Source organism: Salarias fasciatus, chromosome 10 (assembly GCF_902148845.1).
Source record: "Salarias fasciatus chromosome 10, fSalaFa1.1, whole genome shotgun sequence".
In the NCBI taxonomy this organism is placed as follows: domain Eukaryota; kingdom Metazoa; phylum Chordata; class Actinopteri; order Blenniiformes; family Blenniidae; genus Salarias; species Salarias fasciatus.
Window position 1 is genome coordinate 16,527,249 of NC_043754.1, and position 24,723 is coordinate 16,551,971.

Sequence of the window (24,723 nt, forward strand, 5' to 3'; positions counted from 1 at the left end):
ACCGGTCCAGTTAATGACGCAAGCCCGGTCGGCGACAGTCAGTCTACAAGTTTGACATTTTCACAGTTTACAGCAACTGCTGCGGGATGTAACAATACTCCCAACACGAAGTGGGACCGCTCTGGGCATCCTGTCAAAAAAATGTCCATTTTTTTTTTCCTCATTTCAAGCCACCAGGTAGAAAAAAAAAGCAGCACAAAGACACGCACCGATGGTCAAATCCCTGCAGCAACCTGTCTGTCTCATTACAAGTCAAGTTTAGTTTTACTGCAAAAAAAGCACAGTGTAGATTTTCCCATATCAAACTTTTAATCCACTTATTTGTCGTTTATTATAGGCAGAGCCGGTATAGACCTGGATCAATGACATGCCTTCTCCAAGAGACTGCAAAGAAAAAAAAAAAAAAGAAAAAAGAAAAAAAAAAAGGTTTTTACAGGGCAGCCGGCTCCAGAGACAGGAAGCTGGAAATGTGCATATTATGATTCCCCATCTCTTGTCTTGTCTGGTCTCAGAGTGCAGACACTGAGACAGGGACACACAAACCGGATGCGCTCCCCGGGGGCTCCGCGGGGCCCCAGAGACATCCGCATCGGCACACACACCCCAGGCTCGGATAGGAAAACAACTCCATTAAAGTCAGTTCACTCAGAACCAAAAAAAAAAAAAAACAGAAAAAAAAAAACACCGAGCCCAGATCATCCCCAAGACATCCACATGATGTGGAGGAAACAAAAGGAGAAATATGATAATAAACAACTACCTCTTGGTTCCTTTGATGTGGAGGAAAGGTCAATCGCATGATAATATTTCCTCCAGAGATCTGCAAGATGTCCTACTAGTGATCCTGGATAACTTGATATTATTATTGCAAATTCAGTGAAACAAGTCATGCAGATACTTCCTCGTGTTTGTCTTGCAGAGACTCCCTGACCCTTCAGATGTCAGGCAGGTCTTCAGTTTGAGAATCAAGAGGTTTAAATCAGTAAGTATCCGATATGCACCAAGATGCTCATCACACGGTTTGATAACACAGTGAATCAAGTTAAACCCAGAAAGCAGACAATACACACCACTTGGATAATGAAGCTGTTTCCTCCTCTAGTTGTTTATCGGAGCCTCGGGTCTTTGCTAGATCTCAGACTATGACTGACCACAAAGGTACCGCATCTTGCTTTTCAATCATATGTCATGAAATCCATTCGCTTATATTTGACCACATTTCTCATTACATCTTCTGAGGCTGGATGACAGCGATTTAGAGTAATTAAGAACTGTGTAATTAATTCAGATGACAGATGCTTTGATACTTGTAATGAGTAATATTTATCGACTATATAAACCTCAAAATATCAAATGTTTGCAATTTTTTCCTGAACATGATTAAACTATTGAAATAACTAGCAACATGACGTGTGTCAAGTAATTGTGGGTTAAACTAGTAAACAATAATTCACAGTCATAATATCAATCTTTTTTCTTTTTATTTTTTGGCTCCAACTGTCAAATTTGTCAACTCCTGTCCACACGTCCCCCAAAACAAACCCCTTCCTTTGTAAAAAGATGATAAAACATTCATGCTGTGTGTGGGAATGACGACACAGATGACCAGATTATTCACATCTCGCTGTTTCCCCCATTTCCAGCTGATTAGAAACAAAACAAAACAGTAACTTTATGACATGGTTGAGCCGTACAGGAGGCGCCCTGTAAGCTGTGGCAACAGAAACGTATGTGTAACGGCAGCTACGAGCGGCCAGAGTCCACACAGGAAAGGCAGGATCGTGAGGAACCGGCAACTGTGTCATTGCTTCACATTCAAGCCGTGGCAGGAGAAGGAGAAGCCTGAAATTGTACTTCGCTGATGGTCGCAGCGCATGACGGACACAGTTGTGATGCCATCTCATCCGGGGGCCCGGTGGCCCCGGCGTACTCTCTCTCCGTGACTCGTGGCTTTCGTCTGATTGGCTAATCAGTCTTGCGCGGCGACTGCAGTTTCCAGGCTCCGGTGATGTAGCGCAGGCGGATGAAGACCAGGTCCCGGCCCATCTGCAGCCAGCTCCAGAACGGGACCAGCTTAGACCCTGGCAGAGCAGATCAGACAAAAAAACATTTTAAATGATTTAAAGCACTTAAAAGATTGGACTGAGAGGAGAACTTAAAAAATAAATAAATTAAAATCATGTTCCAATAAAACCAGTCGGTAACAGACCTGCAAACATAAGCGACACAGCTATTTATAGAGCGGCACATAGGTGGTCCAGGGGGAGGACACATGTCCACATATTCCACGAAAAACCCACCTTCTATTTCAGTCCAGTTGACCGCCACCTCTGCTATGGGGATTTTAAAACACTGGGCGATGTAGAGGAGCTCCACGTCAAAAGCCCTGCGAGGAGGAAGATGAAAGTGCACGACAGATGTTCAAAAGTTGCATTAAACCGTGTTTTAATGCAGATGACAATGCAGCAGCCTAAAGGATAATGCGGGGCGTGGACGGTCCTCATTGTTTTGGTATTAGCGTCAATGAGAGCCGGTGAAACCTGGCAGCTTCTGAAAAAACATGGCATCAAATCCAAAGATCAAAGATGAGAGACATCGACACATTCCAAGGAAAGCTCCAACTCTGTTCACTGTGACTCCACACGGCACGTTAATCTAAAACATCCACGAGAGGCTGCTGGTAACACTTCAGTCTGGTTTAAAGGGCTCAAATGCACTGGGTGGCAAAAACATCACGTGATTTCAGATTTTTGATCAAAAGATCAAAGCCACATTTGAGGAAGGTTTGAAATGTGATTCCAATTCAGCTTCAATGAATATATTATTTTGTCCAGCTGCTGGCGGCTGAGAGTGGATTTCAAAGAGAATTCTACATCGCTCACATTGTGACAGCAGTTAATCGATGTGGACAGCACTATTGCCACATGGCTGAAGTGAGGCGGCGCCAAGTTTAGAAACAGTTTGTGAAAAACCAAAGCCACCATCACATCTAATCATAAAGAAATAATGTTTACATACATACATTTTAAAAATAAGTAATCTGCAATATAAGGTCTGGTTCAATTGCAGCCTGAATGCTAATATTCTACAACTGAACAAAATACTTTGTAAACACACTTCACATAGAGCAATGTTTGGCTTGGCAGATTCATTCTAGTAGCTGCAGGTTATGGATTGTACGGCAGTAATCTCCAGTGGACTGCTTCCTCACCATCGCTCCACGTGGAGGGAGGAGAAGGTCCTGAGAGCGGCCTCACGTGTGAACAGCTTGAAGCCGCACTGCGTGTCCCTGATCCCCCTCACACAGAAAAACCACACCAAGAAGTGGAAACCCTTCATGAGGAAGGTCCGGAACAGAGACCGCTGGGTAGACGGAAAAAAAAGGTGTGGTTATTTATCATTCTACAACAGTCTCCGATAATTTGTACTCTAAAAACACAAAAACACAAAGCCAATACCTGAGCGACAGACTCTTCCTCGAGATGAGCTCGGGAACCACAGGAAATTGCCATGTTCTCCTAAAAGCAAGAGAAGCATTGTTTTTTTTTCGTGCGGGCCACTTTTCCAGCACCTTTCTGTTAAAATGTATTCAACAGAAAGTCGTACCGGTTTAGGGTTGAGGTCATTAAGTCCAGCCTCCACTTTCACAATATCTGAAAACTTTGTGGCTCCGTCAGCATCCGCCATCAGGATTAATTTCCCTCGGGAGCTCATGGTTCCCTTTAAAAGACACACAGAGAAACATGTGAGCAATCAAAACAAAGGACATCCACCCTGCTGCAGCTGTGCTGGATTCAGACACACTGTGTTGCGACATCTGCGTGCTCACCATGCGCACCGCTCCTCCTTTGCCCCGGTTCTTCACCAGCGTCAGGACCCGCACTTTATCCGCACTGTACTTCCTGGTGTACTGCAAAGCAACCTAGCAGGACATCAACACAATGATCACTCACAAAGCAAAGCTTTGCTGGCATTCATTGTTCAGTCGAGCAAATTTTATTGACGCAAAAACAAGGACTGCTGGGAACGTAAAGGTTATTACCTCTGTAGTTTTGTCTTTGCTGCCATCATCGACCACAATGACTTCATAAGTGAAGGAAGGATCTTGTTTCTGGATTAAAGACACAATATGAGAGGCTTCTTTCAGAACAGGCCTTTTATAAGTGCAATGCTGCCACCTACTGACGGATCTGTTAATAACATACTGAGCAACAGCAGTCTTCACACTTGTGGTATTGATTTAAAGTGGGTGGGAAAAGGTTTATACTCCAGTCAAGTTTAACTGAATTTTTAAGATCAGATTAAAGAATGCAAACAAAACATGTTGTACAGCTGTTCAAATGTAGAACAGGGTTGAGCTACTTCGACCATGATGGCCACATAAATGTCCTGTCTAAAATAGGGTTGTTCATTTATTTAATAACTGTAAATTAATTCTAATGAATCCTGAATTCTATCTAACTTGAAGTGAATTCAGTGTTGAATTAACTGATATTAATATTGATTTATGTGTTCAAGTGAATATTTGATTCTTCCTTGCATATCCATGACTGGAAATGATCTCAAGGTTCCGGAGAAAGCAGCCGGGTTCGACATTTGTCACGGTGCCGATGTCTGACGCAGCATCTTTGCCAAGGTTTGGCCAACAATGCTGTGAGCTGGGTTAAAAGCAAAACACTTAACTGTGGACAGAGTTTTACCAACTGAACAATGTTTATAAGGCACAACAACAAACCAATGTCAAGAAATGTGTCAAGCCCAGTGCTTGGACTGTTTAGAGGTCTTTGCTGCATGGAGTATTCTGATATTGAACTTTGATGGAACTGGAAACTCTAGCCTTGGTCTGCTTCTAAATCATACTCTTTGATCTCCACCATTTTAGCGTGTTTGACATTAAATGCAAGCAGTCCTACTTCACAAGTAGAGAGCATTAATGCAGCAGTGTAGCAGGGTTTGCTTTAACTGGACCAAATCTGACAAGTTCGAATGTGCAAGCCTACAATAATCACATATTTCAGACGATATTCCCAACGCAAATGAACTCTTGGTTTATCACAGAGTGACTTCGCAAGTATTCGCTCATGAACAGACAATAAACTTGATTACGATTTCAGGCTCAGCACTGACCTGTCTGTTTTCGAGGTAATCCATAGCCTCATCCAGCATCACGGGCACTGAAACGACACGGTGACACCCATTAGTGTCGACAACCTGCGGCAGGGACACCATGCAACCTCAAACTGCAGCTGCTCAGATTGTAAATGAATAAAAACCTCCTCAGGTGATGAGGATGACAAGTGGATCAGAAAATAACAATTCAAGACTTGCTGTGTCTGAATGCGTAATCAGACAGAAAATCTGGCATCGCTCACTTCGAAGCTCCTCGTTGTAGGCCGGGATCACGACAGACAGTTCCCTGGAGTGAGGATCATGGAGACTGGGGAAGAGCTCCTTCCCTCCAGTGGCTGTGGGAAAGTATTTTTCCTTTTCGTGGCGTGTCAAGTTCGCCATCCCAGCAGTTACATGTGCAACCACGATCACCTGAAAGGGATGAAACAAGAGATGGCCCTTTTGTGTTGTAATGCTGTCAAGTGAGTGAAACGTCCACGTCATGGGCTGATTTGAAACCACATTTATCTTCAAGTTTCAGTTCCGGTACACTCCTGAGTAAAAACTGATGAAAGCATACAGCAGTTTCGAACGTTGCTTGACATGAACATGACAAACAATCTGCTTTTTGCAACTTAATTTGCGCAGTGAATAGTATACCACAGTTTGGATGACTTTTCAAAATCAGCTACTTTGATATCATGACGATACTGCAAAACCATTTTCACAAAGTAGATCCAAATGTTGGCATTTTGGTGAAAAATGTAATTCGAATATCAAGACTGAATGATGGAAAATGGAAAGCATGCAACTTTTCAAAATGAAGTTGTCTTTTTTTAATTCAATAGTTTAATCAAAAACCACACAGCATTGGCAAAACATTATCCTAACTGTAAGGTGGTGTTCAGTATCATATCACAACACTTACATATATATATATATACATACATATGTATAGATCTAAGTCTATATTATTTTCTTGTTTTAAAGTGTGAGTTTTGGAATACCAGAAATAAATGCATTTATGTATATTTCCGATAACTCTGAAAATAACCCCTTAATGGAGTCTGTAGAAAAAGCGCAAATAAGTTAAAAAAAACAAACAAACAAAGAAAATCAGTGTCCTGTTAGTGTTGAAGTCAAATCAGGACATTTATCTGCACAGCTTTTCCAGTCACATATAGGACACACAAGTATGAAAAACAAGTTTCAACGCCTATGTGTCAACACCTTTTCAATCACATACAAGCCATACTCACCACAATGAAGGCCAGCGCTGCCAAAGCGACCAAAGCTTGAACTATTTCACAGAATAAATCCATTTTCTCCAGAGAGCCTGCAGCCTGACAGAGCGCCACAGGCGGCTAGCTGAGCAGCTAGTTTCACTTCCTTTTTCCTGTTTAACAGAATGCTCTGACCTCCGGAGACACTCGGAACAAAGTGAGGCTGGTGAAGCGGTCTGAGGACTGGAGGCGCTAAATAAGAATCGTTATTTTCCCATTTCTCTGTGACGAGTTCATTGAACTTCACTTCCAGCTGAGACGCGGAAGTAGCCGCGTCTTTCTAGACACGTCACCAGAGCGGAACAAGAGAGCAGCGCGAGACACCGCGAGGCCCGCAGCGGCCTCCAGCGCCCCCTGCTGGCCTGGAGGAGGGAAGAAGCCAACACAGTGAACAACAGGTTTAGGTGCAACTCGAAGCATTTTTTTTAAGAAGCTAAACGTGGATATATTGAAGTTTACAACTCATAATGTATTTATATAGCACTTTTCATCTTTCCATCTTCTACACTGCTTCATCCTGTGCAAGGTCAAGGGGTACCAGAGCCAAATTCCATCTGACTATGGGCAAGAGCAGGGCACGAGGTGGACATGTCATCACAGTGCAAACACAGAGAGACACATAGCCTCACATTCACATGCACTGGCAATTTAGAGTCACCAATTAACCTGACATGCATGATTTTGGACTGTGGGAGGAAGCCGGAGAACCCAGAGTAAACTTGCACATATATGGGGAGAACATGCAAACTCCACACAGAAAAGCCTGTGTTTGGTATTTGAATCTGAGCCTCTCACTGTGAGGAGAGAGGAGCAGTAGATTTCCCTCTGGTGTTTCAGACATTTGTTCAACAGGTGAGGAGTGTCAGATATGAACTGAAAATACTTCAAGATCACCTCTTCATGGGGCATTGGGGGTGATGGATACTGTATATTCTATGAGTGATTCTGACATGTATTCAGGCCCAATTTCATAGAAATAAATAAATGAGAAGCATAATTTTGGAGCTTTCTGACAAAACAAAACGAAAAACAAAAAATACAAAAAAAAAAAAAAAAAAACAACATTGTATGCATTTTCACGATGAAGCTGTACTGTACTGTACTTATTTCTAGGGAACTTATATCGTCACTGAAATTAGTAACAAGCATGAGAAAAAGTTTTGCATGACGTGTGGGTCAGATTGGGATTGAATCGCGTTTTTCCTCCCTGCCGGCCACCGTACGACCCCGCTCCAAACCACGTGGTTAACCAAAACATCATGGCGGCTGGTTTCAAGTAAGACCGTGTAAACTTTCTCTGAATAATCAACAATAACTGCACGATTTTTCGTATTTTCCATTATGAACCTAATATAACAGTCACTCCACATCCGCTGTAGATACCGGGAGCTTTGAAAGCCACACGGTGTTTGTTATAAACTCTTCCAGTTCGTGTTCCGTCTCTACCCTGATGCACAAGGTGTTATTTACTCACATTGTTGTCTTTCTAGGACTGCCGAGCCTCTGGAGTATCACAGGAGCTTTCTGGTGGGTAATTCAGTTCAAGAAATACTCATCGATTATTGTTTAAACACGTTGTCAGTATAATAAATGTTTCATTTTCAGAAAGAAAACTGTCGACCTGATGGACGGGAGCTGTCTGAATTCAGAACCACAACACTGAACATAGGTGAGGAGGCTTTACTCCCAAAAATATTATGAAAAGAAAAGCTGAAAACCATAAGCCCCAGTACAGCCAGCTCAGAAAACTGGTTAATAATACAATAACTCTAACGGCCCACTGTCATATTCAGTGTTCTAGATGGTATTTTCATCCTGTGATCAACTGTTCAGGAGGATTTCACAAAAAGCTTCAGTCCAACAGAAAACAATGTGCCTAAAAGTTTAACTTCATATCAAACATATGTCAAAATCATAGTTAATCGCTTCAGACAAGAACAGAGTATTATGGAAAATGTCAGCAGTGGGTTTTTGATTATCATTTCAACTTGATGACACTTAATCTTACATCATCTGGGTTTTTGAATACTCTAAAAAGCTGGATACATACATTTTGAGTAATATTTTTACCAGGAAAGCCAATGCCATGTCAGATCAGGGTATATAATACACGGAATTTACATGTAGTTTTCTTCTGGTGTCCCTGTTTAGGGTCCATTTCCACAGCAAACGGCTCGGCTCTGGTGAAGCTTGGGAACACCACAATCATCTGTGGGATCAAAGCGGTAAGACGAGTACAGCCTTCAGAAGGCTTACGTTAGTCATTGCGGACCATTTCAAGGAAAGGTGGTGTGAAATCATTTGTTTTTCTACAGGAGCTGGCCAACCCTACAGTGGAGGCACCTGGTAAAGGTTATATCGGTAAGTACTGGTCTGTTGGGCTCAAGTATCTAAACAGTGAAGGAATTGAGCCTTATAGTGCTTCAATGTTGACCTGAGCTTCAACATAAAATGAATACATCTATCCAAACAAAGCAGTATAGAAATTAATTAGAAACTCATCTACTTAATGTTACTTATTACTTTTGCTTGCAGAATTAGATCTGGTCATCTTAATTCCTGATAATCCCAAATCAGAAAACGTGGTTTCAAACAAAGCGTGCTGTGTTCTCTCCGTCCCCGTCAGTCCCCAACGTGGACCTGCCGCCCCTGTGCTCGTCTCGGTTCAGGCCGGGCCCGCCCGGAGAGCAGGCCCAGGCCGCCAGCCAGTTCATCGCGGACGTGATCGAGAGGTGCGACACACTGAGTTTAGTTTTTCTAAGACATGCAACGTTTGTCTTTCTGCTGACCTTTAGCATCACTTATTTTTGTTGATGGACATTTTCAGCTCCGAGTTGATAAAAGCAGAAGACTTGTGCATCGAGAGAGGAAAGGTAAACCAGATTTCTGCACATTGACTGCTTGCTGTGAATATTTGTACCAACTCTGACTGTGGCTTCAGCTCTGCTGGGTGCTGTACTGTGACATTATGTGTCTCGACTACGACGGGAACATTTTGGATGCTTGCATCATTGCACTGCTGGCTGCCTTAAAGAACAGTACGTGCTTCAGACTCCGAACTATTTGTTTCTAATGTTTTCTACAAAGATGGGGTTTGAATAGCGTATTTCCCCCTCCTCACAGCTCAGCTCCCAGAGGTCACCATTAACAAAGAGACGTGCGCTCCAGAGGTGAATTCAGAGAAGAGGCGGGGGCTCACCATTCACAAACATCCAGTTGGAGCGTCTTTTTGTGTTTTTGATGAGTGAGTTTAGTCTAAAATTCTATTTCGTCGAGCTATGTTTCATGCATGTCTCTCTTGTAATGGTGACCTTCTCTCTCTGCAGCTCCATACTCATCGTAGATCCCACCGCCGAGGAGGAGAGTCTGTCCACCGCTCAGCTCACAGTGGTGACGGACGAGGCCGATCGGCTCTGCTCTCTGCACAAACCAGGTCAGAACCGGCCCGCGACCGTCCGTCTCTCGCGATCAGACCACGCAGTTTGCGCTCAACGATGTTCCCTTGCGATTCAGGCGGCACGCCGCTTTCGGGGGAGAAGCTGCAGGAGTGCATCAGCCGGGCGACGACCCGGCAGCGAGAGATCCAGAAACTCATCGACAAAGTTATTTGCAGCGTAAAGACGGAAAAATAAAGACACTTCGACAATTTATCTAAAAGCTGTATTTTCCACTGTCAATATATAATCTTTTTTTTTTAACAACAATAAAACTGCTGACAAAGACCGCTTAAAAAATTATTTCTTAGAGTCCAGAAATTTCTCTCTCACGCATACACACACACTCACACACACACTCAGTCTCATAATAGTAGGCTCATGGCTCCTGAACTAAATAAAAGAAAATGCCTTTTACAAATGTGCTGTACAAAAAGCAGGTACACCGTCTTGCATGTTGATCTCGAGTCCTCGCTTTGAGCCCTGTGCTGGGACTGCTGACAGGAAGGACTTTCAACACACAGAGGTAGAGAGTGGCCCCCAGGCACTGCTCCAAGATCAGATTTGCATTTTCACATGTGGTGGTAACACGGAGGATTTGGTGTCAATTTGCTCAGCTGGGATCTGTGCGTAAAGGGCAGTTTCTATCAGTCCGGCAGAGGCGGGAGGAGTCCTCAGAATGTGCATTCACAGTCCTCTTCAGTCCGCGGGGGGGGGCTTCCACAAAAAGAAAAGTCTTCCTGAAGAGAGTAAGTATGTCCCTGTGGGAGCAATCCTCCAACAGGAACCTTTTTTTTCCTTCTATTTCATATTTAAAATATCCATAAGGTTCTTTTAAGTTTAGGGGCTGATTTGACTTGGAAAATAAAAGTTCCGCTCTGTGTGGCGGACACAGCTTTTGGTTCTCCACTTCCTCTGACAACCAGTACATTAAAAATTCATCAGCTAGAAAAGGACGATGAAAAAGGACGCAAAAAAAAAAAAAACAAAAACCCCAGTCTCTCCTATCTGCAGTCTCCACAGTGAGCCAGACAAAGAGCACAGTGCGGATCGTTCGCGTCCTGGTGAAGGGGGTTTAGTGTGGGTTTCAGTCTGTCACGACTTGGCGAGGGGCTGTGGCGTGCTCCTCTTCCTCTTACTTCTTGGTTGGCTGGCGGTATGTAGCCGTGGCGTTCCCCCCGGAGGAGCCGCTGCCCCCATAGCCATTTGCTGCTGCTGCATTTGGTGCTGCAAGAATTGCAACTGTCAGGTGAAGACAGAAAGACAAAACACAGTGAGAGGAGTCTTCAAACTGTTACAACAAGCAACTTACAAAGCCGACAGTGACTCTCTGGTTTATGTAAGCATCAGCCAGCACTGTTACACATTTACTGGCGCCGGTGCTGAGCAGCCTCCCTCGGATGTCTTAACGCTAGCCGGATCTCTAAGTGCCACAGGTTAGTGAAGCTGTACTGAAAGCTCGGTCCGGACGACGTACAGGAAGAGTGTGAGGAGGAGCGCAGGAGAGTGGTTAATGGGTTGCAGAGGGGAGGAGGAGGGACAGAGGGGCAGGTCGGAGTGTGTTGGGGAGTGAGGCAGGATACAGTCAAGCAGCACCAGTGGCAGAATAAGACACGACGAGACCCGCCTGGCTGCGACGCTGGCAAAAAAAAACAAAAAACAAAAAAACAACACACATGCAGCTCAGCCACCGTGCTCTCCGCTCGGGACCAGAAATCAAACTCTGCTTCATGCTTAACAGCCGATCACGTCTGCCACGATGCAACCAGCAACCTTTCAGTATCGTCCTGTGGCTCAGGACAACATGCCTCTCAGGTCCACACATTAGTCTGCTGCCACTGGAAGTGCAGGAAGCTCTGGTGTGTGTGTGTGTGTGTGTGTGTGTGTGGGAGTTGTTGTGGGGACTGGAAGCTACTGTTTGTAAAACTTTTTAACCGAACATAAAACACAGAACGGGACGAATGTGCAGATACACGACAAAGAAAGTGGTGGTGAAGGACTTCAACGAAAACCAAACCTGAACGGTAGAAAACTGCACTCATCAGAGGGATGTCTCAAATATTGTCTGGGGCTACTCGTAATTATACAGTGCAAAAATAAATGAGGATTTACACAATTATCTATAAATTCCTTAATCTAAATCAATAAAATCCCTTAAAAAGTTAATTACTGAAACAAAAAATGTATCTCATTTTGGAAGATATAGCTGGGAAATTATATGCTGCTTAAAAAAATCTGCTGTTTATTCTCGAAACTTGGATGGGAATGATGCATCTGATCTCTGAGTTTGGCTCCTACAATCCAGTATATCAGTGTATAAATACATATGTGTGTATATGGATGCAAATGTTGCTGAATTACTTGGATCTGTGGCTGGTGCTGCTGCTGAAGCCTTGGAGAAGGCAGCGGGGGCCCAGTACCGTCCAGCCCACAGCCCAACTGGGACAGCACTAAGGGGAGGGGAGGGGAGGGGAGGGGGGAGAGAGGGAGCCCCAGAGGGAAGGATGGGATGGCAGGAGGGAGAGAAGCAGAAGGAGGAATGGAGAGTGAAGAGAGGAGGAGCTCGTACAGGGATAAAGGGAACGAGACAAGAGGGACGGAGGGTTCAGTGGTGCATCCGGGCATTCGTTAAAGGGAATGAAAAAACAAAAAAAAAAAGGCAAAAAGAGGGGACAAGGTGGGCACAGGGGGAAGGAAATCACCATGTGCAGTTTTTGAGGGGGTTAAATGGTGAAAAGGGGTAAGCAGGAGAGGAGTGAGTGATCAGGTTGAAAAAGGAATGCGAGGACGGTGCAGGAGGAGAAGATACAAGGTAGGGGGGGCAAAAAAGAAAACAAAAGAAGAAAAAGAAAAGAGAAAATGTAGCAGAGAAGAAGGGGAAGTTGAGTCTCTCCTGTCATCTGTTAAATGCTCCATTTAGAGGAACAATTACTAACTTCAGCACAAACGATCACGTTTATTTACACACTATGAGGCAAGAGGAACAGTAAATACAATCAGTACATTAGTAAGACTCGTCTTGTAAGTACTAGTTAGTGGCGTCGTGTCTCTTCATCCGGGAACTGGTTAAAGGACTGACTGAAGAGAAACACTGGTGTGGCTTCAAAGTGTGTTTTCCTGTCAGTGTGTGTGTTTGTGTGTCTCATACCTGCTGCCTGTGGAGACATGAAGCCTCCGACTCCCAGGTTGATGACAGCCGTCTGCTGGTTCCCTAAACTCTGATCGGAGCCCTGGTCGTTCTGAAAAGGACAGTCGAAGATGACGCATGGCAGCAAGGCCACCGAGTACAAGTCAGCGGAACGACAAGGTTTCAGCTGAAACTCAATGCTTACAACGAACTGGATGTTTAGAATCCTGTTAAATCTGCAAAGATCTAGCAGAACCACAAGGAACGAATGAGTTCTTCAAATAAAAAACAGAACATTTTTAAGTATAGAAGTAAAAATTAAACTAAAGATCCAAATGTTTAAAAAAAAAAAAGAAATTAACCATGGTCTTGATTTGGCAGTGTGTACAGCTTCTTGCACATATCTACTGTCAAATTCTGGGCTATTCTCCCATAATTCCTCTCCCTTCTGTGCTCTTATATGATGAAAAATGTCCAGAGAGCTGATCAGGTTTCAGACTTTCCATTGTGACTCAAGTCCTGGATTCATTCATGTTCCCTAAGTACTTTCAGAATCTTGTGACGTTGCCATATTTGTCAATACACTTTGGTCACTGAAATCTTTTTTGGAGCAGCTCTCTCCGACCTGCTAACGGCTTTCTTCACATTCTGACGTACAGCCCAGTTTAGTAAAATCTGAAGTTAACTGCCCACTCCTTTTGCTTTAGCTTGTAAATCATTTATCACTACTTTAAAGAACTTGGCTTTTTCAGATCATATAACAAACAGACACACATCTGTTGATGCTCTGTATAAAGCAACATTCTGTGCTTATGAGGTACGATTAAAGTCTTTCCGAGGTTCTTTTTCTGTGCACATCATTTTCGCCACATTGTTTAAGCTGGTGCATAAACAATGTAAACTGCATCTCTCTGTTCGTCTTATCAATGTGTTGTTGACAGTGCATATGACTGCGAGTGCTGCGTCTCACCGTCTCCCCCTGCTGTTGAGGACTGGAAGTGGCCGACTGACTCTGCTGTGGGGAGAACTGAGACAGCTGCTGCTGCTGCAGAGAGTTAAAGATGAGAGGACCAGTGGGGATCTGGAGATGCAAAACACAGACACGCCAACAAGCAAGGAGCGGGAAGGTAAACGGGGAAAAACGGGGAGATAAGGACGAAGAGGGATCGGACAAAAAGAGGAAAGGCAGAAGTGATGCACATGGAGGAAGAGGGAAACGGGAGAGTTAACAGAGCAAACGGCACAGACCATTACCGCTATCAGATTATCAGCACGACTAAGAACTAAAAAGGAAAATGCACAAGCATTGATCTTCCACCATGGCTGCCTTCAGATTATCCCCTTTACTTCCTCTGTCACTAATCCTCCAGCAAAAGACCTTTGCTGTGAGACTCTTAGCAGCTCAAGAGGTAGAGGGTGATAATAATGCTGTCACTACCAGCGCGTCGGTTCTAGCCAAGGCATCACATCAGAACATGCATGTCCTCCAGATACTAGAACACCTTCATAAAGGAGCTCTCACTACATTGCATACACTCCATCCCAGGAGTGTTGGAACAGCGAGGAACATCTCTTTACTTTTGCTTTAAACTGAAAACATTTGGGTTTGTCACAAAATAATCAATATTGGACCAAAGATCAACATCTCTGCTTTTAGTTCAAGATTTTTGCATTTGGAACGGAAACACAGTTCAGCACATAGCATCTGTTGGCTGAACCAGCACGTTTTCTTTGTGTATTGGAAAAGATAAATATAAAACAGATCAAGCAAACCCATTGCTCGCCATGACCGGCCCATTGTGACCCACTGACATCATGAAACTTTCCTTTATTTTCCCAAGGCTTTTCCAGGTTGTCACTGCAGCCTCTCAGTTGCTCCATGTTTCAGAGAGAGATTCAGTCCCTTCAGGATCGGGTTGAGCTCTGTGGACCTGTCACCTCTTGCTCCTGAGTTTTGTCCATTCCAGAAATGCTTGTTTTCGGGGGTCTTCCTTTACAGTGTCGACACTGGTTTTTCCGTGGTTCACATCTGTTACTCTGCAGAAACCTGACATTTTTTCTTCTGGTCATTCAGAACAGACGTATTGCTACTACCACTGTTAGTCCAACGATTTTCCATCTTCTCTCTGCTTCACAGAGGCTTGTGTTCAGCCAGAGACAGCTCTGATCTTCATGTTGCCTACACCTCTAAATATAAATGCGGAGTCTGTGTCGGCTAAAACCACAGCGAATTACTTGGAAACAAAAGTTGAGATGTTGTGTTTTTTTTATGATTTTGATGTGAAATCCAAATGTTTTGCACCTACAGCCAATATAAATAGATTGACCTCACTGTTCCGACACTTCTGAAGGGGAGTTTATGTAATGACATGGTGTTGAAGGAAGTCTGAAAAAAAATGTGCGCTGCACTGTTAGCAAATCACTCCGTTAGGTTTGATACTGAGGCCAAACCAAACGTCAGAGGACGCTCCTGATGGTGTTACACACCGACGGAAACGCAGTCGTACCTGCAGCAGGTTCAGCGGTCTCAATCCAGCGCTGCTATTCAGGCCGAAAGGACTCCCTGAAATACACAACCACAGTTCAATTAACAACAGAAAACATTTCAAAAGCTCATTTATCCATGTCATGTGGTCTGATTAAATTATTAGTGTAATACACGAGGAGCCAGAGCAGTGGGATCTCCTACCAGCCTGGGCTGCAGACTGCATCGTGGGCATCAGGCCGCCAGGAGGCAGGATCCCGCTCAGGTTCAGGCCTGGACCCAGCATGGGGTTTGAGCCGCTCATCAGGGTCTGGGGACTGCTACGGAAACGTTAAACCACCATCAGGACAAGAGACTGACTCACGAGCGGCAGCATCACTGTTCGGACGCTTACCAGACAGAGCTGACCACGTTGATGAAATTGAGGCCGGCCGGATTGGCCATGACCTGCGACGAAGTGGTTCCCGTGGTGATGGACGTCCCCATGGTGGGGAGGGGAATGGTCATGACGGGCAGCGGCTGGCTGAGGGCCAGCTGCTGCTGGGTGAAAGGCGTGAGGAGGGCGGGCTGGGACTGGCTCTGGACCAAGGGAGGGTCTGAGGGAGTCGGGGTCAACGAGAGCGGGGCGGAGAGGGAGTCGGCGGGGTGCGGCGTCGAGCACGGCGTGTTGGTGGGGGTGGGGGTGGATGGCTTGGGGGTGCCCGATCCTGGAGGGGTGAAAAGCTTTGTCAGAGCTTGACTAGATGTTCCATTTTGTGATGCTGAGGGAGATGAGCGACAGCTGCTTCTGCTCACATTACTAGTTAGAGAAGTGATTGGATGATGCAATATCGCATGTTTGTCAAACTCCAGATATGTCCCTGCAGGCCGCCGCCTGTAAACATTTTGCAAGACCTGGACTCTTGTCAAAGTCGTTATCTCTTGAAAAAACCCAGACCTAGATTCTGGATCTTGACCAATTCTCCACTGGCCCCACACCACCCAGCAGGAGGCCCCTCGCCCCCCACCTCTGCATCGTCACCGGCTTCTTCACAGAAGTTCACATTTTTACTCCTTGGCAGTGACGTTTTGCCGACATTAATCTGGACCGACATTCACCGCTGACCAGCTGAAGGGTCGTACTCACTCTGTGTGGAGCCCATGGGAGACAGGGAGGCGGGCGACAGCAGGCCCACCTGGCCCAGCTCCATGGAGTGCTTCCTGCTCAGAGACTGGCTTTTGGCTGGAGGGGGCGTAGGACACTTGAGTAGACCACTGGTGGCTTGTGAACTATAAGGGTTACCTAGAGAGAAGAGAGGGTGAAGATATTTAGGAATGCTTTGGTGTGAATTTCATAGCATTTTCTATTTCCATCCGTTTTAAGTGAAAAGTTTGCAAATGTACGAACACTTCTTGATGACTTTATATTCAAGAAAAATAATTATCTCCCCTGAGCTGTTCTTTCTTTTTTTTTGTGGGTTTTATGATCCAACGCAAACGTAAAAAAAAATTACACTTAATGGTTTGCCTTTTAGACTTAAACCATGTGTTTGGCAGAGCTAATGCCTCCACTTTAACTTCAAATCAAAATCCCAATGTGGTCTAAATGCAAGTTATGAAAAGAAAAGATCCAAGTCTGACACTTTCACACATCCAACTCTGAGGCTGCACGTTGGCATCTCTGTTGCCTTCGGGCTTGGCTGCACTTTTTTTTTTTTCTCCACAAAACTCCTCCAGTAATAAAAGGGTGTGAGTTTTGTTTTTCTTATTAAAGCATTTGCTGGGATGGAGAAATCCATAGGAAGCCACCAGCGGAGCCTCTTTTATATCTGAACCTCATACTAAAAGGTCACGTCGGGGGAACCACTCCATCACACCTCTCTGTGAAAAACAGACCTGAGGAGCTGCTGCCTGATCCTGAAGGCAGTTTGATGGGAGGGGGCCGGTGCTTCACCCCTTTCCCCAGCACAGACGTCTGAACCAGTGGAGAAATGCCATCGCCCTGCGAATGAGGTTCGGACGGATTTGTTAACTGCGGCGTTCATTTTCTCCTCGATGTTAACTGCAAGTCACAAAACCACGCTCAACGAGCCTCCGGTAGAAATCGATCGGCGCTCACCTCATCTTTGCTGGGGGAAGGAGGCCCCTGTCCCACGCTGCCTGAGTTATGGGACATCTTCACCTGGCATTTCACGTCTCTTTCATACACTCCTTTATACTGAGTAAGAAACCTTTCAAAACACAAAGGTCTCACTTTCAGTAAAAGTCTTATCGTCCAAAATTCAATCAGTTTCCAAAGAAAATTCAAAAAAGTCACTCACCGGTCGGCATCTATCTTTGATCCTATGAGGAAACTGAAAAACACACAAAATAAATAATAACCAGGGTGTTTTTACAGCGGTAATTCATGTTCTGCCGAGTTTTTCCATATTAATTGTTCTTACGGAGGATGTATGAGTTTTAAGTCCGTGCTGTCCTCTTCTGCTTTTGGTTCTTTAGCGCAGTAGATCTTGCCGTACACCAGCGGATCGCCCATGGACTGGAAGATGGACACCTTGGTTCTCTGAGCTTGGCCTCCTACCTCACACTCGAATGTGTAGTCATCTATGACTTCCTGGGGAAAGAAGAGATGAAGAAGCACATGCTTTATGAAAATCTAAAACAAGTGAGAACACTCGCAGTCAGACTGTGGCTGGGAGTCTTACTAGGTTTACACATTCTTCCCACGCATGAGCAGGATTTAGCAAGTCCCCTCCCAGAGTTCAACAGCATATTCCAGGCTATTTCTAAGCAGAGTGGTGATTCTAAATTGTGGTGTCAAACACAAGTGTAACCATTTATCGTTCTGTCTCCGTTCGTCCTGTGATGAACTGGTGCAGGGTGTAACCTTCTCTGTTCCGTAGTGAGCCGGGACTGACTCCAGCAGCCACGAATCAAATGAAGTTAGACGGATGGTTCAGCTCGCTATGTCTCAGCACTCCTCAACTCAACAGAAAACCCAAAACACCGGCGACGGATGTGTATCATAAAAATGCTTGAGTGAATGGGAAAGAGTTAAATTACTTTGGTATTAAGTCACACCAGATCTAAATGAAGCTGTTGGAAAACACACTGATGGATTCCACTATTTGGCCACAAAAATGCCTCTTGATTTATAATGAGTGAAAAAAAAATGTAGCAACTGCAGAAGTTAAAAAGGAAAGGAGTAAGAAAAATCCCTAATCCATCAACTCAAGGATTTTCCTAAAGGATTAATTTAGCTGGAAATAGGCTGATAATTCAAGACTATTTAGGGATAGAAGTGACATAACTCACACAAGTGACTAAATCAAGTATATCTAAATGAGTGTGAAATTTAAAACTGCTTTAAAGTTTAACACTGACGACAGTTAAGTTGGTTTTTCATCAAAAGGCAAGTTGTGTCAGGTTCCTTAAATCTAACCTTTTATTGACAATTAAAGTGATAAACCAGATAATGACAATATGGGGAGTTCAGCAGGAGAGAGATTAGTTTACTCTGTTTCCAGGAGACAATTTAAATAAACACTCTTTATAACGACAGCCATCAATGTTCACTCTGCAGTCCAGCTTACCTCAGCAGGCCAAATCACCGTCGTGGGCTGAGAGTCCTCCAGCTGCAACGACTTCTCAACCACTGCATACTTTTCCACCTGGAGCAAGACACAAACCACACAGCTTTAATAGGACAGGCAATATAAAGGACTCTAAACTAAGTAACATTCAAGCAGTTTAAATTCAAAGCGACAGTTTCACCAAAAGATGACTGAACCACTTACATCGATTTCCTTCGGTACGGTTAGCTGGCAGTTGCTCTGCTTCCACATGTCGACGCACTGCGGGCGAAGGGAAGAAGTCAGAATGGCAACACCAGAAAAACGGTAATCAGAGCAGAGACGTGTTGGGATACTCCGGAAGAAAGAGCCATGAACTTGTTCTCAACCCATCATTCTATTTGCTGAGGGAATTTAACACAGAACGGGAGACAGTGGTTTGGAAAACTGTGCAGCTCTTAGTGGGTTTAAATGAAAAGACTACTGAATGTTTTAAGAATGTTGCTCCAACCTTTCTTGATGTCCTGTCTCAGTCACCACAAAGGATCTGTCCTCTTTAACATATCCAAACAAAATGTCTGACCATCTACTTTTTGTGGCATTAGGGAAACGACAGCTAATACAAGGTATAAAGACTCCTATACAGCTGCATATATCACTTTTTTATGAACGTCAATTGCAACCTGCAGAAGAAACTTCACCGAAACCAAACCAGAGCTCATTTTTTGAGCAGCTGGGGGCAAGAAAAACAGCAAGATCTGAATTTTTATTTTACAGTCTGCCATAAACATCAACAGCAAGCTCCTGACAACACCAGCATGATGTCTGTGCAGCTCAATCCAAGTTAAGCAGCTGCCAGTTTGAAAATGAAAAAATTAAAATAAAGTGCTCTCAATGTTCCGCACTCATTTTCTCCAGAAAGAGAACTCAGTGAGGCAGAAAGTCAAGTCAAGCGGTGCTGGCAGTACACACCCTGCTGACAAGCAACCAACAGTGAAATCAGAAACGCCTCGACTAAAGACAAAAACATTATCGCCAAAACCGGACGTACTGTCAGAAGATCAATTCATCACACTTCCCAGATAAAGCAACGCCGTAAATACACCGGATTCCCAAACGCCATTGCGTGCTTGACAGAATGTGAAAAAGAAGTGACCGCTCACGTTTCCAATCTTGGAGATCTTCAGGTCTATGACTGGCGCTGGCTTCTTCTCCTTTCTCCTCTGCAGGTAGTCGTAGAGCCGGAGCTGTGGTGGAAGGGGCAGATGGGAGAGCTCCTGCTGCCTGTTCAGCGCAGCCCGGGAGTGCCTTTTGAAACACCTACGATATAAACAAACCCTGTCAGCGACGGCCTAGTACTCGGTGTTTTCTGGCACAGTTCAATGTCGGCATTCATTACCGTTTCATCGAGCGAGTGTTCATTTTTTGTTTGTTGTAAAGCAAACGGTTGGCTGTGCAAGTAACAGAAATGGAAGGATCCAGGCACAGAGGCTCAGCTGTGGCCAAAATCAACTGACTCTCCAGCTGCAGTTTGTCATCCTGGAGACAAAAAGAGAAGAAATTAACAAAAAAAAAAAACAGACGGAAGAAATACAAGAGATGGTTGCTGAGTCAACTGCACACTCAGTGAGTATAAGAGTCGAATATCATGTGATCCAGAAATTAGAAGTTATATCCCACAATTTCTTCAATATTAACGGATCAGACAATACTTTACCTGTGTCCATTTGTGGTGGTCACTGGTCATGGCATGTACGTCACAGATCAGCGTCTGACAGACAAAACATGTGGACATAATTAAAAAAAGAGTAGAGTACAAATAGGGTAACACATTTCCACTAATAAAATTCTAATTTAATTAGTAGTTATTAGTAATATAACCTGCATGGTTGGGCGCAGCAAGATGTGCCTGGTCTGATAGGTCGGAATCTTCATATTACCAGATTGTCTGTAGTCTCTCACTTCAACTATGACGCATCCACAGTGGAAAATATTCACCTGAAATACAACACACAAAGTACAATTCAGACAAAAATGTACAAAGGGTAAAAACAGCGTTCATTTAAGTACACCAATAACTGAAACTTGTGCATTTTAGGAACAGAAGAGTATTCTTCAATTAAGTTTTCCTGTTTCAAATTATGTTTTTAGTTTTGTATTGATGTAATTAAATCTCACTTGTGATTTCTCTAACAGATCCACCAGAATGGGCGGCAACTCCTCAGCATCCAGGTACTCCAGCAGTTCCCTTTCTTCGTATGGCAGACGGATGGTTTCAGAATCTGGAAAGCAACACAGATGTAACTGTTACCAGAACGTCATGAGAACACAGAGATTAACACGGTGCAAAGGCTCGACTCAAGGAGCTGCTTGGACAAAAATCGCTCACCAGATCCATTTTTCCCCCTGAGCATTAACGAATAGCCTTCATTCCCAGGGTACAGATTCACCACCAGACATGATACAGACTCCTGAGACACCAGCTTTTCCAGTAGATTCACATTTCTTCTCAGATTCTACATTAAGACAAGAAAGAAAATGCATGAAACCTGCAAATTATAATGAATATATCACAGCTGTTTTGTCAGAAAATGAATCAAATGTCCACTTACACTGTTCAAAGAATTAGAATCACAAACATTGTTCATAAATAAACAACAGCGGTTATTCCACAGAAAACTTTTGCACTATTATTACAAGACAAGAGTTGTACACCACAAACCTTTAACTCTGGCTCTTTCTCACATTCTTCCATATAGAGCTCATAGAGCTTCTGATACAAACTCTTCCTCCCGCCAGATGAAATTCTTCTCTTGGCAGGTCTCTGTCGAGCACTTTCAACAATATACTGGAAGAACAGACAGCGCTTTAATGACTGCTGACTAAAGTTTCACAGTAATGGTGCATGTAAAAAGCGGTTTTAAATATCTGTGACAAATGAATTAGCTTGTTTTTTCCACAAAAACAAGCAATGAAGTCATAAGTACATTTTGTATTTGTTATTTTTTATTAATTTTTTTTTTTTTTTTACCTCGGCTCGATCCAATGCATATTCCAAAACTTGTTGCTTTGGGGGGGAATGAGCAAAGGGGAATAGATTAGTCATAACTGGAACTCACACTTTTGAAATGGACCAACATGGTGGAGCTATTTTCTGCCAAATAATCAGAGGATGAGTAGAAGCAAACGATCCGACAGGAGGTGAAACTTACCATTGTGGTCCACAGCCAGTAGACGATGCTGACCTTTCTGCCCAACACTGTCCCCTTCCTGAAGCGACCATTCACGCCCTGCGACAGCAAAACAAACACGCGACCAGAGAATTAACAGAGATGCAGACCAGGTAGCTGGCAAGCTGCTGAGACTGAAGGTGATGCCAAACAGTCTGGCTGGCACCTCATCAAATGGCACACACAAACTGAGTGACGAGCGAAAACAGCATCCTCTAAACTTGATTCAACACTTGAAACGTCGCGCGCGAGTGAGCGCGCTGCTCACGTTATGTAAGAGCTGAAGACCGAGGCGAGTCAGCTCTGGGGGCCACGAGCCCGGGGAGCCAAACACAGCCACCGGGAGCAGCTGGACAGCAACAAGCTCGGTGATGCCTGACCGTGGTGGAGGCTAGCAGCACGGCTACCGTTAGCATGCTAGCCCGCTCCGAGTGGGCTGAGCTGTAAGTTCAGAGCGACGCGAACGGCTCGCACGTCGCCCGAAACGACGCCCGGCGGGGCGACGGCGGCCCGAGCGAGTGGGGTCGACTTGCCTTCGGGATTGCATAGCGGTCGATTGTAGTTCCGATGCAAGAAAACGAAATGAAATTGAAATATCAGTGGTCTTCATTGAAAAAAAGTCGAGGCTGCAGCCATTTTCTTCCAGTGTGACAACAACAGCCCGACTTCCGGTTTGGGCGGGAGTGGGCGGGGCCTCAGTGAGCGCCCTCTCCACGGCTGATGTGTGATCAGTGGAGACAGATGTGTTGTGCAGATTGTGGTGCAGACACACTCAGATATACTTTCTCCTGCAGACTGATATGGAGACACTATTGAGACAGAGAAATACTGTGTCATTATCTCAACAACAACAGGGAAGGACTGCTGCATGTGTTTATTTACACCTCTGTTATCAATGCTTTATATTTTCACTTAAAGCACATTTGTTTGTCTAATGTAGCATTTAAGATTATTCTTTAACTGTCGAACCTAATGTTTTATTTAATGTGCAGAGATCAGTTATTACATATCGTAATATCTTTCAAATGAAAGACAAAAGAAAGTACCTAACACTGCTTTCTTTAATCTTTTGAGAGATTTTATCATTTAACATTTAGATAAATCCATTCTGTTCATAAAATTAGACACAAAATGTCTGATGAGAGCATTAGTCAGCAGAAACAGCTGACTGGCACAGGCCAGGTCATGTAACCTGCAGCTTCTGAAATGTGTCTCTGTAGTAATTAAACCCAAGCGGGCAGTGAACAGTGGCAAACAGACAGTTGGCATTAAATGATGTTATTTTTACCTCATCAGTACATATGCTGCAAGCATGTGAGCTCGTGCATAAAATTTACAATACAGCCATTTAAAGGCGACTTCATCACAAAGATTATTCATGATCACATTACCTCGGTATTTCACTAACAGTACGGAGTTTATTCTCTAAGCAGAAAGCAGGAAACAGTCTGGTCCACCTTTGTCCTCACAATCATAACCACACTCTTTTTGGCATTGAACTTGATGCCATATTGCTCTCCATATTTTGAGCAGACTCAGAGCAGCTGTTATCGAGGCGAGAGGGGTCACATAATGACAAGATCGTCTGCAGATGGTTGAGGAGATGGCCACCCCCACTGGGTTATAAATTGGGATCTAAAATATGTCAATAAAGACCTGACTTCTTCAAAACTGAGGTCTAAAATTAACAGTATGAGTCGAGCCTTTACTCTTTAACTTCATTCAGTATCTGGTGAGTTGTTATTTGTTATTTCACCTGGTAATGAAGCCTTCCATGAGCAGACATATTGACGAAAACTCCTCAGGTATAAGAAGGACATGTAGAGATTTTAATTTCATGCTCTTTTCTCAAATAATCAGCTAAGTTTGAAAGATCCTTTGTTGAAATATTCATCACTGTCAAACAAGAACCTTGCCAAGGTTATAGACTGATGCTGATTGGATTTCTGAATGTAAATTGACTTAATTAAATCAGCACTTAAGCCTAAAGGTCAGACACCAATGAAATATCGTCTAATCACCCGTCTAGTATTTTGATTAATCTTTAGGCCACTATTACCCATCGATTTTTTTTTGTATCACACACACACAGGGAGAAGTGTAATTCCCGCATGGAAAAGCTCCAAAGCCTGCATGGATGCACACCAGAGATTTTGTTTTGAGGCGAGAGAGCTGACCACTATGCAGCTATACGTACACTATTTTACAGGATTCTCTTTTCACAGGTTGCTATAAGAATGAAGCAATTAAGCAATCTAAATAAGACAAATGAGTGACAAATGACCCACCAAAGCTTTGTTAAATTATGCAACTTCCTGTTCAAAATAATATAATAAAAAGAATACATAATTAAAACAGTAGCCAATGCATTTAATTGAGTTTGTTGAACAAGGTCAAAGGGAAGTGTTTTTTTTCAAGCTACAATCTCGGCGACAATGTGGTTAGCCTGAAGTGCCACCATTGCACAGCAGGGGGAAGAGCAGGATAGCAGATCCATTAGGCTG

General features: G+C 43.9%; 3 protein-coding genes across 6 annotated transcripts; 1 reads left to right on the plus strand and 2 right to left on the minus strand.

Annotated features, from left to right (window-relative positions):
- Positions 1-427: 427 nt before the first annotated feature.
- On the minus strand, positions 428-6,663 carry alg5 (ALG5 dolichyl-phosphate beta-glucosyltransferase). The gene is made up of 10 exons (XM_030100477.1): positions 6,369-6,663; positions 5,373-5,541; positions 5,128-5,174; positions 4,043-4,111; positions 3,830-3,922; positions 3,607-3,720; positions 3,459-3,518; positions 3,212-3,363; positions 2,301-2,386; positions 428-2,081 (listed from the first exon to the last, which is right to left on the minus strand). Exons 1-10 carry the CDS (start codon positions 6,429-6,431, stop codon positions 1,966-1,968), a joined length of 969 nt encoding a protein of 322 aa, XP_029956337.1. The 5' UTR covers positions 6,432-6,663; the 3' UTR covers positions 428-1,965.
- A 951-nt stretch (positions 6,664-7,614) lies between these two features.
- Positions 7,615-10,133, plus strand: exosc8 (exosome component 8). Its single transcript, XM_030100478.1, has 11 exons — positions 7,615-7,668; positions 7,883-7,919; positions 7,998-8,061; positions 8,544-8,617; positions 8,708-8,753; positions 9,019-9,124; positions 9,220-9,265; positions 9,334-9,430; positions 9,516-9,636; positions 9,719-9,825; positions 9,906-10,133. Exons 1-11 carry the CDS (start codon positions 7,652-7,654, stop codon positions 10,022-10,024), a joined length of 834 nt encoding a protein of 277 aa, XP_029956338.1. The 5' UTR covers positions 7,615-7,651; the 3' UTR covers positions 10,025-10,133.
- On the minus strand, positions 10,121-22,875 carry supt20 (SPT20 homolog, SAGA complex component). Of its 4 annotated transcripts, none has more exons than XM_030100473.1 (24): positions 22,753-22,875; positions 22,202-22,279; positions 22,021-22,056; positions 21,712-21,837; positions 21,379-21,505; positions 21,168-21,271; positions 20,871-20,987; positions 20,707-20,760; positions 20,389-20,528; positions 20,153-20,309; positions 19,215-19,271; positions 19,011-19,088; positions 17,862-18,031; positions 17,739-17,771; positions 17,537-17,648; positions 17,314-17,392; positions 16,565-16,720; positions 15,833-16,145; positions 15,643-15,758; positions 15,461-15,516; positions 13,924-14,034; positions 12,975-13,065; positions 12,188-12,276; positions 10,121-11,068 (listed from the first exon to the last, which is right to left on the minus strand). In XM_030100473.1, exons 2-24 carry the CDS (start codon positions 22,202-22,204, stop codon positions 10,922-10,924), a joined length of 2,472 nt encoding a protein of 823 aa, XP_029956333.1. In that variant the 5' UTR covers positions 22,205-22,279; positions 22,753-22,875; the 3' UTR covers positions 10,121-10,921. The 4 variants fall into 4 exon arrangements, with proteins under 4 accessions (XP_029956333.1, XP_029956332.1, XP_029956331.1 ...); XM_030100472.1 differs by having other exon boundaries at positions 15,643-15,755; positions 17,314-17,419; XM_030100471.1 differs by having other exon boundaries at positions 17,314-17,419.
- Between the last annotated feature and the right edge of the window lie 1,848 nt (positions 22,876-24,723).